General features: G+C 46.5%; 2 protein-coding genes across 3 annotated transcripts in view; both read right to left on the reverse strand.

The window, feature by feature from the left end:
* LOC308365186 (gamma-crystallin M3-like) overlaps positions 1-14,809 on the reverse strand; it is a gene marked incomplete at both ends in the record, with an annotated part of 39,102 nt that overhangs the window by 20,249 nt on the left and 4,044 nt on the right. The window lies entirely within an intron of this gene.
* On the reverse strand, positions 12,405-13,424 carry LOC308365199 (gamma-crystallin M3-like; the record flags this gene model as incomplete). Its single annotated transcript, XM_080838554.1, has 3 exons — positions 12,405-12,680; positions 12,773-13,015; positions 13,413-13,424. 3 exons carry the CDS (start codon positions 13,422-13,424, stop codon positions 12,405-12,407), a joined length of 531 nt encoding a protein of 176 aa, XP_080694680.1.

The raw sequence follows: 14,809 nt of genomic DNA on the forward strand, positions 1-14,809 counted from the left end.
ATGAACACATGATATCAGGCATATTCACAGGCCGCAGAGGATCACAGATCACTCGCCTGTAATACACTCTGCAGGAAACCAGGCTCCACCACATCCAACATATAGTAATTCATAAAGGTGTGGCGAGAGCTCCAGCTCACAGCTTTGCAGATGTCTTCCACTGAAATGGCCTTGAACAGGGCCCAGGATGATGAAACCCCACGAGTAGAATGCGCATGGAGCTTCTCCGGGGGGGGTCCAACGACAAACTTTTATAAGACAAAGTGATAGCCTCCACCAGCCAACGTGAGAGGCTCGACTTTGCCAGAGGTTTACCTTTGGCGTTTGCACCAAAGCATATGAATAACCAGTGGTGGACGAAGTTAACCAATTGTGTACTTGAGTAAAAGTACAGTTACATTGCATTGAATATTACTCAAGTAAAAGTAAAAGTATTCACCTCATTTTTTTACTTGAGTAGAAGTACAAAAGTATCTGCCTTCAAAAATACTTAAGTATTAAAAGTAAAAGTATTTTATTTTTTTTAACTGTCACATCAAAAACCCTACTTGAACAGGTAAACAATGCTTTACATTTGCCTAATCAAACCCAAAATATTCAAAACTATATTATCTTTAAGTAAGACCAAGTGGTTTTGAAGCAACAACACAAAAAGCATTCCTTCAAGTTTCATTATTTTATTTTCCATTAATTTCACTTGTCATAAACAGAGTAGTCAATAGCATTCATTCATGACCTTAAAATCAGAGATTCAAAAGTAAAATGGAAGTTTTTACAAATAACAAATACCAATCACATTCACCACTGTTTAAACTCTAGAGCCAAGTTAGCTCGAGAACTCGAGAACTAGCAGCCCAACCAACAAACTGAACTCATAATATTAAACTTGTTTTAAACTAATATTAAACTTGGCCGAATAATGTCGCTTCGCTCATATGTGCTTGCCTTCTTCCTCATAGGAATGAATTGCGATGCCATGAATTCGACTGTGTCCCCGGTTAACGTTTGGTGAGGGAGGCTGTATTAATCTGGCACTTAGCATCTCCACAGATAATTTGGGTGCTAGCATATTAGATAAAAGCACCTGTTAATGTAATGTATTTCAATGTAATATAATCAACCGGGGCATATTTATAACCACTCTGTTAGTAGTAGTCATGTAATGGCGAATTTACCTCGATGTGCTTTTTTAAATTTGATGGCGAGTTCCAGAATGCCGACAGGGTAGTGTTCTTAATGCAGAGGCGACACTTGAAGTAATAGGACTCTTTTTTCTTTTCGATGAATTTAAACAATTCGGCTAGATAAGGCCAGGGGTGTTGGGCACCAACTTCTGTTTTATCCGATGATGCTGCAGTCAGCTCCTCAGCCATTTACCTGACAAATAATATTAATAATCTTTAGTAAGAACTCTCAATGACCACAAGCACGTACACCACCTTGTGCTTCCAGCTCCAGCGTGACTTTGCAATTCTTCAATCAGGACGACACCTGTTGTTAACTTCAGCAGATAATCGCGCGCTGGGCGCTGCCGCTGATTGGTTATAGTGGCGATACACTTTGACCTTTTGGTATTTTATTAAAAATAAAAAAGGAACGAGTAAGGAACGAGTGTTTCTGTAAATGTAAAGAAGTGAAAAGTAATAATTTTCGCTTTAAATGTAGTGAAGTAAAAGTATAAAGTCTTACCAAATAAATGTACTTGAGTAAAGTACAGATACATGGAAATGTTACTTAAGAACAGTAACGAATTACATGTACTTCGTTACTGTCCACCACTGCGAATAACTGATCAGATTGCCTGAACGTACCGGTGCGCTCTACGTTAGTGAGCAGAGCGCTCACCGGACAGAGCTTATGCAAACGCTCCTCCTCCGCTGAATGCGAAAGGTGGGGGCGAGAATACGGCCAACTCAATGACCTGGTTACGGAACAGAGTTGTCACTACTTTGGGCGTGTATGCTGCGTTAGGCCGCAATACCACCCTGTCTCTGGCAATCGAAAACTGAATGCAAGACTCTGTTCGTGAACAGGTCTACCTGTGCCCTGTAAAATCGTAGCCAAATCTGGTCGACCACCTGACGGTGGAGGCACCAGTCTGCTGCTTGAGGGTTGCCCCTTGACAACAGGTCTGCTCCGCAATTGAGATGACCTGGAATGTGCACCGCTCTGAGAGAGCGAACACGGTCCGCAGCCCACAAGACTAGTCGGTTTGCCCAATGGTAAAGCGCAGGGGAGCGCACCCCCCCTTGGCGATTTATGTATGCCATGGCGGATGTGTTGTCCGTCCTGATGAGTACATGATGCCCGCTTAGTATGTGTATGAAATGCCGAAGCGCTAGAAAAATCGTTCGCAGTTCTAACACATTTATATGTGACACGGCTTGCGTTGATGACCAACGCCTGTACACAGAATTTCCCTCGCATATCGCACCCAGCCTGTAGTGGAGGCGTCTGTGGTTACGACAATGCGGCGCTTCACTATGCCTAGTGGCGCCGCTGCCGAGAGGAAATGTGGAGTTCGCCATATGGCCAAGGCCTGCCAGCCTTTGCGATCCACCGTGATCAGGTGAAACTTGTCTCTGGTGGAGCTGAGCTTTAAAGACAGATACCACCCCTGGAATGGCCGCCATGCAGCATCCCTAGCGGGAGCGCAACCGTTTTTGACAGCGTTTTTGACAGTGAAGCCATCAAGCCCAACAGTTTTTGACAGCGAAGAGATGTGACTTTTTGCCCCAGTCTGAACTGTTGCACACTTGCCCTGATGATATTTATTCGTGCCTGCGACAGACCTACCGTCATTGAGACGGATTCCACTGTCATGCCTAGGAAGTGAGCAGTCTGCTGTGGACGTAAAATGCTCTTTTCCTTGTTGACCACGAATCCGAGGCGGTGCAGGTGTGCCACCACAAGATGGCACTCTTGCACCGCCTCTGCCTCTGAGCGAGAAGCCAGCAGCCAATCTTCCAGGTAATTGAATAGGCGAATGCCTATTTTTCTTAACGGGGCAATGGCAGCTTTCACGCATTTTGTAAAAACTCTCGGAGCTAGGGATAGACCGAAAGGGAGCGCGTGGAACTGGTATGCTATTCCGCCGAATGCAAATCTCAGATATCTGTGATGTCTGGGATGAATCGGTGTATGGAAATACGCATCTTTGAGATCTATCGTGACCAGCCAATCGCTTGGCTTTATGAACTGAATCATACGGCGTGGAGTCAACGGCATTAGTGCTTGGTTCAGTACACGTAGATCTAATATAGGGCGATAATTTCCGGCCTTCTTGGGGACGAGAAAATATCGCCTGTAGTGGCCAGAGTACATGTCCTCTGGCGACACTAAGCTTATAGCCCTCTTTATGAGTAACGCAACTATCTCCTGCTGTAGTCTGGTGAACTGCAGTTTGTAGCCCGTAGGTCCTCAGCACCCAGGGCGAGACTGCGCATGCGCGCCAGCTTAAAACACAGTCTGCCAGGCTGGGAGATAAGTTGAATTTGTCGGGACCTAGCCCGCTCATAACCAATCTGTCTAAACCTTGATCTGCCCCCACTCCTAGGGAGGAGGGTGAGATCTGGGGTTTCCCCCTCATGGTTTGAATAAAAAATTGGTTTTGCGAATGCAATGGGTGCATCGCGGGAAGGGAAATACAAGCTTGTCTTGGGTCTGCGTCTAACGGGACAATGTCAGAGACATGGGGATGTAATGTGGGAACGTTTTTTTCAGTGCTGGACATGAACCTTACATGAGCGCATCTGGCGACCTTCCCAGGTGGTAGCGGCCACCTCCCCCCCTTTCTTTTCAGGTGACGACGGGCATCAGGGCGCCGGCTGCTTGCCTCGCCCTCTCGTACCACGGCGGGTATGCTTGTGCGTGGAACCGGTGCTTGTCTGTGCAGCTGGCTGCTGCTGCTGCTGCTGCTTAGCGGCGGGCTGGGCCGGCGGCCGGAATGGGTTCTTATTCCAGCCGCGGCGCGCAGGCACCTTAGCTGGCGGAGCTGGGGAGCGGAACCCACTCCGTTTCACTCCCTGGGCCGGTGTGGTTTGCCCTGAGGAAGACTGCGGCTCGGAGCTGATGGATCGAGACATCCACGCCTGGAAAGCCTCACGGCTTTTCTGCTCAGCTTCTCGTTCATCGCCCCCACCGCTTCTCCGAACACAACCTTGACGCTGACCGGAGCGTCAAGGAGTGGCGCTTTCTCCCTGTCAGAAAGCTTGGCCAGGGAGAGCCACAGGTACCTCTGCGTTGCCACAGAGGCCCTCAAGACTCGCCCCTTGTGACGAACACCTGGTGAGCCGGAGGGAAAGGTCAGTCGCCCTGCGCAGCTCCTCCATGGTTTCGTCATCTCCCAAACAAGCGGCGAGCTCCGTGAGGAACACACCGAATGCCCCGCAGCTAAATAAGCCTTCTCGGCCAGAACCGCCATATGTCTCACGGACTTGGTGGGTAGCACGGGTTTCTGGCTGAGGCACATCGTTTGGGGAAGCAGGTCAGAGGTAACCTGCTACCGTGTCCTCCACTGGTGGGAAGGAGAGGTAGCCCCTCTCCTTAGCACGGTCCAGCTGGAGATACGCCGCGAACCCCGGAACCGGAGCGCGATGAGGTTTCCAGCTCCTCGTGAACCTCCTCGAAGAAGGGGATCGCCGAGGGAGCTGGCGGGGGTGGGCCACCATAATACTCCCCGTCCAGCAATGCAGTATGCACGCTGGGTGGGGGAGGGAGGGGGAGACCAAGCCAGCTCGCCGCCCTCCTCGCTACCTCGTGTAGCTGGTGGCCCAGGGTCCGGGAGAGCACCGCAGGCTGCATAGCCCGCAGCGCGTCACCCAGAACCATGTCTGTGTCCTCCTCGTCCGAGCCATGCTCGAACGAGTTGTCCAACAGACTCTCTCTCTCCAAGTCTACATCCAGTTCCTTGAACTGGACGTCGAGCTCGGTCAGCGGCTCAGCTGCCACTGCAGTCACCGCCACTCGGAATAGTGAGCGCACCTGAGAAGAGCAAGAGGACCCCCTGAGGGAGGCCGCCTGATCCACCACTGCTCACGAGGAGAGGGGAGCACCGTGCGACCGGGGACACCTCCCTGGACAGCGCGGGCTGTGCCTTCGCGTTGAGGTCCTTTCTCTCCCAGAAAGAAAGGCGCCTCGTGACTCCTGCCGTCGTAATGGCAGCACAGAGCGCACAAGTGGCAGGGATCTCCCCAGACAACGCCGCCTCCGTGTGTGCCCTTCCCAGGCAAAGCACACAGCGGTCCCCCTTGTCGCGGGGATGACCACAGTCCTGGTAGGGCTTGGACATCTTTATCTGAAATGAAACACAAATTAGCAAGAGCTATATCAATGTAGTACGTTGTAAGCAGTAGTGAACGGCAAGTCGAGGACGAGCGTGGTCACCAGCTAGACAGCAACTTGCTTAAAGCGTTGAATATCCTTTTAGCACTCAGAGCTAGTAAGGGAATTACAGAGTGACAACTCACCAACTCGAAAGAGTAAAAAGCACACAAGAACAAAGGATACACTGAGCGTGTAAGTATTGGCGGTCTTTAGCTTCTAGAGCGAAGAGTCAAAAGAGGATGAGCGACGTAATCACCCCCTATTTATGGGTACCTGAGGGGGCGGGCTCAGTACGGTGATTTGTCGCAATTCGGCCTTCCGGCGTGAATAGAAAGTGCTTCGATAGGTCCATGAAGGTGTCATGTCCCATATGTTACATCGCAGTCAAGCTGCGATAGGGAACTTGCCTAAGCCTAGCATAACATCAGTGGTGAAAGTAAGCCGGTACTGTCAATGACAATACTGTGAATTATGAGTATGCCGAAGATCATGTAGTCTTAGGCCTATATTAGTTGATTACATTAGCAGAGGAAAATTCCAACCAAACAAGTTCCATTTGGGAGACGCAGAGGTGAACTGTCCCCTGCACCCCCACCCCTTCCCCCTTCTCACACAGGATCTGTGCACCGCACCTTCTTAGGGGGCGCCAATTTTCCAATTCCCCACACAGTGATATGATAGATAATACAAAAATGTTTTTCGTGGCCCAGATGATTATTATTATTTTCTTTTTTTAAGTGCTCGTGCCACCCCCCAAGTGTCATGAAAAAGTGCCTAAAACCGCCCCTGGTAGGGAGAGGGTAGTCCTTATGGTTCCTAGGTTTGTCATTATGGTCTTGCCAGCAACTGCTTATCATGCAGCAGCTTAGAGCTTATAGCACTACTGTGAGGGGCCGAGGCGGCCTGCCCATGTTTTGGGATGTAGGCTGACTGGAGTTGGTGGTGAACTCTCACGCCTTTCTCATGCCTCCCCAAAAAAGGAATATGGAACCTTTTTAATAGGCCTGCCACTTGGGCTAAATTGGTCCAATTAGCTCTCTTTGGAATCCTTTGGACTCCAACTCCACTCCAGTGCAGAGCGGTGAGAGGGAGGAATTCACCTTCTCTCTATGCAACTCTATGCCTATCTCTTCCGACTTTGGCAGTGAGTATGGCAAATTCAACAGGGGAAAAACTGTTGTTCCTTATCGCAGGGACTGCGATATAACAAACGGGACTTGACCTAGTGTCATGGACCAATCGAAGAACTTATTCATTACCGTCGATAGGCAGGGAGACGTGCGTCGCGCTCTGGCCCCGCCCCCACCGGAGCCCATAAATACCGCAGCGCACGTATCCATCTTCCTTTTCAAAATCTTTGCGTATGATTTGGATATCCAAGAACTACTCGACCCTCTACTTTGCTGGTCGTATTACTTGTTTCTATTTCTAAAAAAACTTTAAACTCGACACAAGCGGTCCCTGGCTTCGGGTCCCAGTCCCTGGCTTCGGGTGCTACATGAATGTAGACCAGGCTAAGGAGTTCGGTTACCTCTCCTTTCCAACGGTTGAGGATGCGGTTGGTGGCTACCTAGCACCTCCCTCCCCCACGATGCGCCTCGGCCAGGGACCCCAATTGCCCATGCGGGTGGCCAGGCATCAGGCGCCGCTGGCAGAGAAAGCCTACTTAGCTGCTGGACAGGCGGCGTGTTCTGAGAACACTGCCGCGCTGTTACAGCGCTATCAGGCTAAGCTCCTGTCAGAGCTCGCGACATCGCTGGGGAGCAGCAGTGAGATTGTGGTGGAGCTCTGTTGAGCTACGGATCTCACACTGCGTCTCACGTGCTGCATCTCCCAGGCTCTGGGGAGAGTCACAGCCAGTGCACTCTGCACAGGGCGCTACCCACCAGGGACGGCAGCACACTGCTCGCCGTGGCAAGGGCCACCAGAAGAATCCCGCTACCTGTGCACCGCACCTTCTTAGCGGGCGGCAATTTTCAAATTCCCCACACAGTGATATGATAGATAATAGAAAAATGTTTCGTGGCCCAGATGATTATTATTATTTTCTTTTTTTAAGTGCTTGTGCCACCCCCCAAGTGTCATGAAAAAGTGCCTAAAACTGCCCTTGGTAGGGAGAAGGTAGTCATTATGGTTCCTAGGTTTGTCATTATGGTCTTGCCAGCAACTGCTTATCATGCAGCAGCTTAGAGCTTATAGCACTACTGTGAGGGGCCGAGGCGGCCGGCCCCTGTTTTGGGATGTAGGCTGACTGGAGTTGGACCAATCGAAGAACTTATTCATTCACGCCGATAGGCAGGGAGACGTGCGTCGCGCTCTGGCCCCGCCCCCACCGGGGCCAATAAATACCGCAGCGCACATATCTGGACGACTGGTTAATATGCGCCTGATCAAAGTCAGCGGTGCTGCAGGACTGCCATCTTGTTGTTGCACACCTGCATCAACTCGGCTTTGTGATAAACAGGGAAAAGAGCGTTCTGTGCCCCCAACAGCGTGCTCCGTTTCTAAGCATGGTGCTAGACCCCACCTCAATGAAGGTCAGTCTGTCCCTATCGAAGATCATGCACATGCAAGTTCAGGCGGGGACGGGCGGTAATGTCCCTCTGCTGTCAAAGGCTACTCGGGATGATGGCTTCAGCCGCGGTAGCGTTACCCCAAGGGCTATTACGCATGCGACCGTTTCAGATATGGTACCTCTCTATGAAGCTCAGCTCCACCAGAGACAGGTACAGCAATCTGACCGTAAACTCTGGTCCCCAGAGCAGGCCGCGTCACATATCAATGTGTCTGAGCTACAAACAGTGTTTTTAGCCCTGCAGCATTTTCTACCCAGATTAGATGGTCATCATATACTGGTAAGAACAGACAACACCTCCGCTATGGCGTATATAAACCGCCAAAGAGGAGTTTGTTCTCAGTCACTGTATCAATGGGCGAATCGCCTGCTCTTATGGGTAGCGACGCTTTTTCCCTCAATCAGGGAGGTACACATACCAGGCAAGCTCAACTATGGAGCAGACCTGCTATCGAGGGGCAACCCTCGGGCGACGGACTGGGCCCTGCAGCCCTGTAGAACAGATATGGCAACGTTTTTACAAAGCGGAGGTGCACCTGTTTGCCAACAGTGAGAACACCTGTTGCCCTTTGTGGTTCTCGCTGAGCCACCAGTGGCCGAACATGCGTCTGTATGCATTTCGGCCGATCCCGCTTCTCCCACTACTGTTAGGCAGGATAGCGGTCTGGGGGCAGGGAATTGTTGTTAGTGGCCCCCCACTGGCCCAGTCACCCTTGGTTGGCGGATCTAATCAGAATTTCTGTGCAGCCATCATGGGAACTACCTCTGAGGAGGGATCTCCTATCACAGGTGCACAGGTCGATCTGGCATCCCCAGCCAGAGCTGTGGCGGCTCAGAGTTTGGCACCTGAAAAGCATACGCTCCTAGCCTCAGGTTTGTCTTACTCGTTGGTGGCAACGATACAGAGTTCGCGGGCGGCTTCGACCCGGTCTCTATATACGCTAAAGTGGCACAGGTTCGAGAAGTGGTGTGTTGAGCGTCAACATGATCCTATCCACTGCGCGCTGGGCGTCATTCTGGAATTTCTTCAGCAGTTATTTGATGAGGGGAAAGCTGCTTCCACTCTCAAGGTCTACATGGCAGCCATCTCCGGCCGGCCATGCAGGTATTAATAATAAATCCCCTATTAGCGTCACGCTTCATGGCAGGTGTGAGACGTCTCAGAGTGCCGGACAGGCACCTGGTACCGTCATGGGATTTACTGATTCTGTTACGTGCTCTGACAGGGCCTCCGTTTTGAGGCCCTAGAGACAGCGGACATAAAATATGATTCATTGAAAACGCGCTGTTGTTGGCACTGGTGTCAGCAAAACACGTGAGTGACATGCAAGCCCTCTCTGTCAGTCTATCGTGCCTTCAGTTCTCGATAGGGGACAAGGTAGTGATGAGACCTAATGCTGCATACACACCTAAGTTGGTAGCAACCCCATTTCGTAATCAGGTGATTGAGTTGGCAGTGTTCTCGCCTCCTCTGTTTGCTTCGGCAGAGGAGGAGTGCTTGAATACATTGTGTCCGGTGCGTGCTCTTCGTGGTTACGTAAACGCACCAAAACGTTCCGACGATCAGATCGTTTGTGTGCTTCAGGGCGTAGGCAAAAGGCAGACCTCTATCTAAACCCAACATATCCCGTTGGATAGTGGAGGCTATAGTTTTGTCTTATACATGTTTGTCTCTTGACCCCCCCGCGAAGCTGCGTGCACATTCAACGCGTGGGGTCTCCTCTTCCTGGACCTTGTTGAAAGGCGTATCAGTGGAAGATATATGCAAGGCAGCAAGCTGGAGCTCTCGCCACACTTTCATTAGGTTTTATATGTTAGAAGTGACGGAGCCTAGTTTCTTACAAGGTGTTCTACGGGCCAGCAATATTGTACCGCCAGAGCCTGAGAATGATTAGAATGTGATATTTGTTCATCGGTTCTACGTGGTAGAATGCATGAACAAGGTACTAAACGTAATAAGGTTTAGTTAAACATAGGTTTATCAGCCTCCTTTTATCATGACGCATGAACCAATCAAGGGGTGACTATGGACAAGGGGATAGTGATTCCCTTGACATATGTGCACGGTGAAGTGCTAGTAAGTGTTCACAAGCACAAGTAAGGCCCTATGAACGTTCACCACTAGCTGCTGTATGAACCTCTATGAAGGCAAAGCATAATAAAGTTGGGGTGATATGGCAATTGTATTTACACGCGCTAATGTATACGGCCCCGTTTGTTTTATCAAAGTCCCTGCGATAAGGAATGTCTCGGTTCCTTTAGTAAGGGACCAGATATAACAATAGTTGAGTGATACAGTGTTTTCATCTTTGGTGGGTGTTTCGACGCTCAGATTTTGATCCAAGGAAGATGGATACGTGCGCTGCGGTATTTATGGGCTCCGGTGGAGGCGGAGCCAGAGCGCAACGCACGTCTCCCTGCCTATCGGCGTGAATGAATAAGTTCTTCGATTGGTCCATGACATAAGGTCAAGTCCCTTTTGTTATATCTGGTCCCTTACTAAAGTAACCGAGGTTACGTAAGTAACCAAACGTTCTGTTTGGGTGAATCAATAACACAACAACAGGCAAATGTCCTGTTCATTTTCCACTATGCTGTGAGAAAATACCAGTTAGAAAATGTTCTACTCTGTCTCTCATCATGCCCCATGATCATTTTGTTTGTGTGTGGCGCAGTCTTGGCAACATTTTGCATCTTACAACCTTGACAAAAAATACTACCAAGTGAAAAGAGTGAAGAGAGTAAAGATGGAAAGGAACAGAGAAAATGGAGTGTTCCAGAGATGGAGTGTAAGAGTAGTTGTAGAGGGATAGATAGATAGAAAGAGAATGCTTTTTATCTCTTAGTTACAAAGTAAAACCTATGTTGACAGGGACAGAGAAAAAAAGAAGCCTTCATAGAAACCTTCATTTAAAGTGTCAGTGCAAACCAGGACCTAGTTATAGAAAAACTGTCCCAACACTTTCTTATTTTGGATGGACTGTTCACAAATGTGATAAGAGGTCTAGTCACCAGAAATGATGAGTGACACATTTGGAGATGGGAGAGTGATAAAGTTCATACTGTCTCTATTCCTCTTTGTCAGTGCCTTATGGGCCTGGGGCCAGATTTTACACCACAGTAGTAAATGTAACAAAAGCTGATTCATTCCCAGCAGTTTTTGACTGACCAAGCAACAGTAGTTAATTTCTTTCTAGATTTGCAATGCCAAAATAAAGTTGTTTCCAGGCTTTGTATCATCATGAATAATACAAATTAAAAAGTAGGCGAAGGGCTGAAGTATAAGCAGAACTACGAACCAAAAAACGTAGTCAGTGATTGCATTCACTTATATTATGGGTAAATAGGCTGACACACAATATTTATATAACACGTACTTGTGGCAGAAGGGGAGGGGAAATCAGGAACAGGACAGCTTAGTAGGTAACAGAAGTAGTACAGCTTAGTAGCTATACAGTGTGCTCTTAGGGTTACTATTATAAAGGTATTTGGGGATTGGGTACATGTAGGCCGAAGATTTTTTTACAAATAGATAGGGTGGAGGGACTACAGCAACTACTCTACAACTACTCTTGTCCCACAGCGAATATAGTCCAGACTAGGACGGGGAGAAAGAAACAGAGTGCAGCTGCCAATATGTGTAAATGTACTTTATGAGGAAATGTGTATCCACATCCATCAGCATTTGCGTGTAAAAGTCACGTGAAGAGGGAGAGGATATTTTGTTAGTAGACATCAATTTGAAAAACTAAGAGTAGGTAATATGACCACTTTATCAATATCAGTATAAGCATTAGCAATAGGATATAGAAGGAGAGGGAGAAATAGAGGCTGCCTGGCAATGTGTATGCAATTCTATTTGTGTTTAGTTTTGATGAGTTAAGTTTAATATTGGTTGGCTGACATCGTGCATGTGGAGTTTAGTTAGGATAGCAAGGGTGGAAGGATACACAATATAGTCTAACTGGTGGGCGACAGCCACAGCATACGTCGTATGCTGTACCCGGATCTGTAAAAGACCCTCGTTCACAGTACAACATGCACTGTCTGTCGCCCAGTCGTGCTAATCACAACAACATGGCCAGCAAGAACAGGTGAAGGATATTTTGACAGGTGATGTGTTTTTAATGCATTATTCATGATCATGACTATGGGATACACTGCAGAGGAATGTCTCTAGGCTCGATTTGAAGATTTTAATATGGAAAGGGTGTCTGCACCTCGGGAGGAAGCAGGAAGATTAGAACACAGGAGGGATGCTCAATAGTTGAAGGTTTTGCCTCCTGTTGTGCTTTTTGATATTCTAGGAATTACAAGGAGACCTGCAATCTGGGAACTAAGTGATCTTGGTGGGCAATAGGGGACAATATACATCACGTCATTTGAGAACGTTCAGGATGATGAAAACTAGAAGAATAATTAACAATGATACTTTGCTTTTACAAGAGGTGAAATATTTTATTGACACACAAGTGTTATGTCAGCTTTCGCAAACATGCCGTGCTTAACAGGAGTCCATGATGCGCCTCATGCTCATGAATCTGTTGTTGCTGGATCCCATGTCTCTGAAGCTTCTGTACTCTCCAGGCCTCATGTACATCATTTTGCCTCTGTAGTTGGGCTGCTCATACATGAGCCAGTGGCCATCCATAACTTGACAGGACTGGCAGTCAGACATACGGTAGCGGTCCATGATGGAGTCACAGTCGTCATTCAGCTCCATACTCTGACCATCGAAGTTCTCCCTCTCGTAGATCTTCATTCTGTACTGTCCTCTGTGCTGTTTTGGAGATGAGTTGAACTTAGTTGTAATACATTTAGAAAATACTTTAGAGTAAATAGATTGCACGTAGGTCATTTAAACAAAATTACCATGGGGATGTTGCGGCAGGATCTGATGCAGTCGCTCATGTTCATCATGCGCATGTAGTCGGAATACTCGCCCCTCTTCATGAAGTGCTGGTTACCCATGAAGTTGGGACGATCGTAGACCATGAAGCAGCCGCTCTCCACCCTGCAGGACTGGCAGCGGCTGAGGTGGGAGGACATGTCAGAACAGTCGCTGGTGGTCTCATAGGAGCGACCCTGGAAGTTCTTGTCCTCGTAGAAGATGATCTGAAAAAGACAAAATAGCTTGTTTGAATATGCATAATTTGTTCTTAAATATTAAACAGAACTGAACTTAATTGTTAAACATAATTAAACTCAAATGTTTAACAGAACTGAATTGCTGTAGTATTAACTAATATTTTTACACAAATGAACAAATCTGTTAATATTACAACCTGGCTTACAATTAATAATTAGATTTCTAATCAATAGCAGCAATTGAAATACATCAGCCATTATTTCATTGAACTCCTATTATTTAATCTTAATTAATCTTATATGAATAACATCAGTTTGAGCATAACTAGGTTTATATGAAGTGTAACAGAATGCAGAAAAACATAATTTAAATCTAAATCATTTCTTAATTTATAATGTTTTAAACCCTGAGATTTCAACTTACCTTTCCGTGCATGATTGCGGTTATTTCGAGTTTGACTGTTGCGATTATGGGGCTGTGGTCTGCTTTATACCATATGTGACGCCCAGAGAATTGGTGGTCCCATTGTATCAAAGGCCTTAGTCAGCAGCGTGCTACAGTAAATCCCACTGTTTGTCACCATAGACAAGAAAGGGTTATTATTCCAAGCCCTGTGAGGGAGTTAAAGAGAATTTTCTAAGAGAGAATTTTTCTGAACAACATTTTAGTAAAGACACAGTGTTGTTCCCTATAATACACAAAAGCTGTACAAAGGGAAAATATAATTATTTAGTCTTGCATGCAGGGTGTTAATTACAGAGATGGCGGCTCTTTAACAGTTTCATTTTTTTTTATATCTGATATGACCTCTTTCAAGAATACAGTGTTTTGTTTTGTATTCTTTGTATCGGAAAGAGATCATAACATCAGATACAAGGGAGTTGGCCTGCTAACAGAGGAATGTGTCTCACCTTTTGACCTTAGGATTTTTATCGTTTGAACTCATTTGGTCGGGTAACACACCATAATATTACAGTATGTCTTTAAAGTTGCTTTGTACATTTTGACAAATTGTCTCAATTTTAACACGCATCCTGAAGTTGAAATTCTTAAACTGCTGCAGTCCATTTTGTAAAACACAAACACACTCTTTTGACACTCATTTAGTCATAGCATTCAATGACCAAAAAGACGTAACCAGTGACCTTAAGTCACGTTGTGAACTCATTATGTATACGGTAGCAGAGCTTCAGCATTCATTTTGAAATAAAAAAAAGATTATAACTTATGTAAAGCTAAAAATATACCTGTTGTTTCTAAGAATCATGTGAAGCAGTGACATCAAACCTAGGTGGTTTGTATGAAAAATCATCATGAACTCCTGAAAGACTAAATGCAGGCAAATTTTTGCTCATGTCATTCTGTCAAAGTTCAGTCTCTGACAAATGTACAAATGTACAAATAACAACTGCTTAAAATTGCAAGCTGTGTGTCACTACTCCTGCAAGTTAAGTAATGAACCACACAAAGGTGAATCTTATTTTATATAATCATAATAATAATAATAAACTTTATTTTTATAGCACCTTTCATACAAAAGCTGAAAGTGCTTAACAGCAAAGAATAACATGCACAAAGAAATTACATGCAACATATATATATGACTTATCTTATATATTAAATATTTCGATACAAGCTAAAAGTAGCCATGATAATTCACCTTTTGCATAAAATTAACCCCAATAAAAACACAGTACCATACAATATGTACATGCTACCATCTGTTTTTTTTTAATGTTTCAGAATAGGATATGATGATATTCTAGTATAGTATGGTAAGGGGAGGTTCCATTATCAATCAGTGTCTCATCAATCAGTGG

Source organism: Sprattus sprattus (genome assembly GCF_963457725.1).
Source record: "Sprattus sprattus genome assembly, chromosome: 5".
Taxonomy (NCBI): domain Eukaryota; kingdom Metazoa; phylum Chordata; class Actinopteri; order Clupeiformes; family Clupeidae; genus Sprattus; species Sprattus sprattus.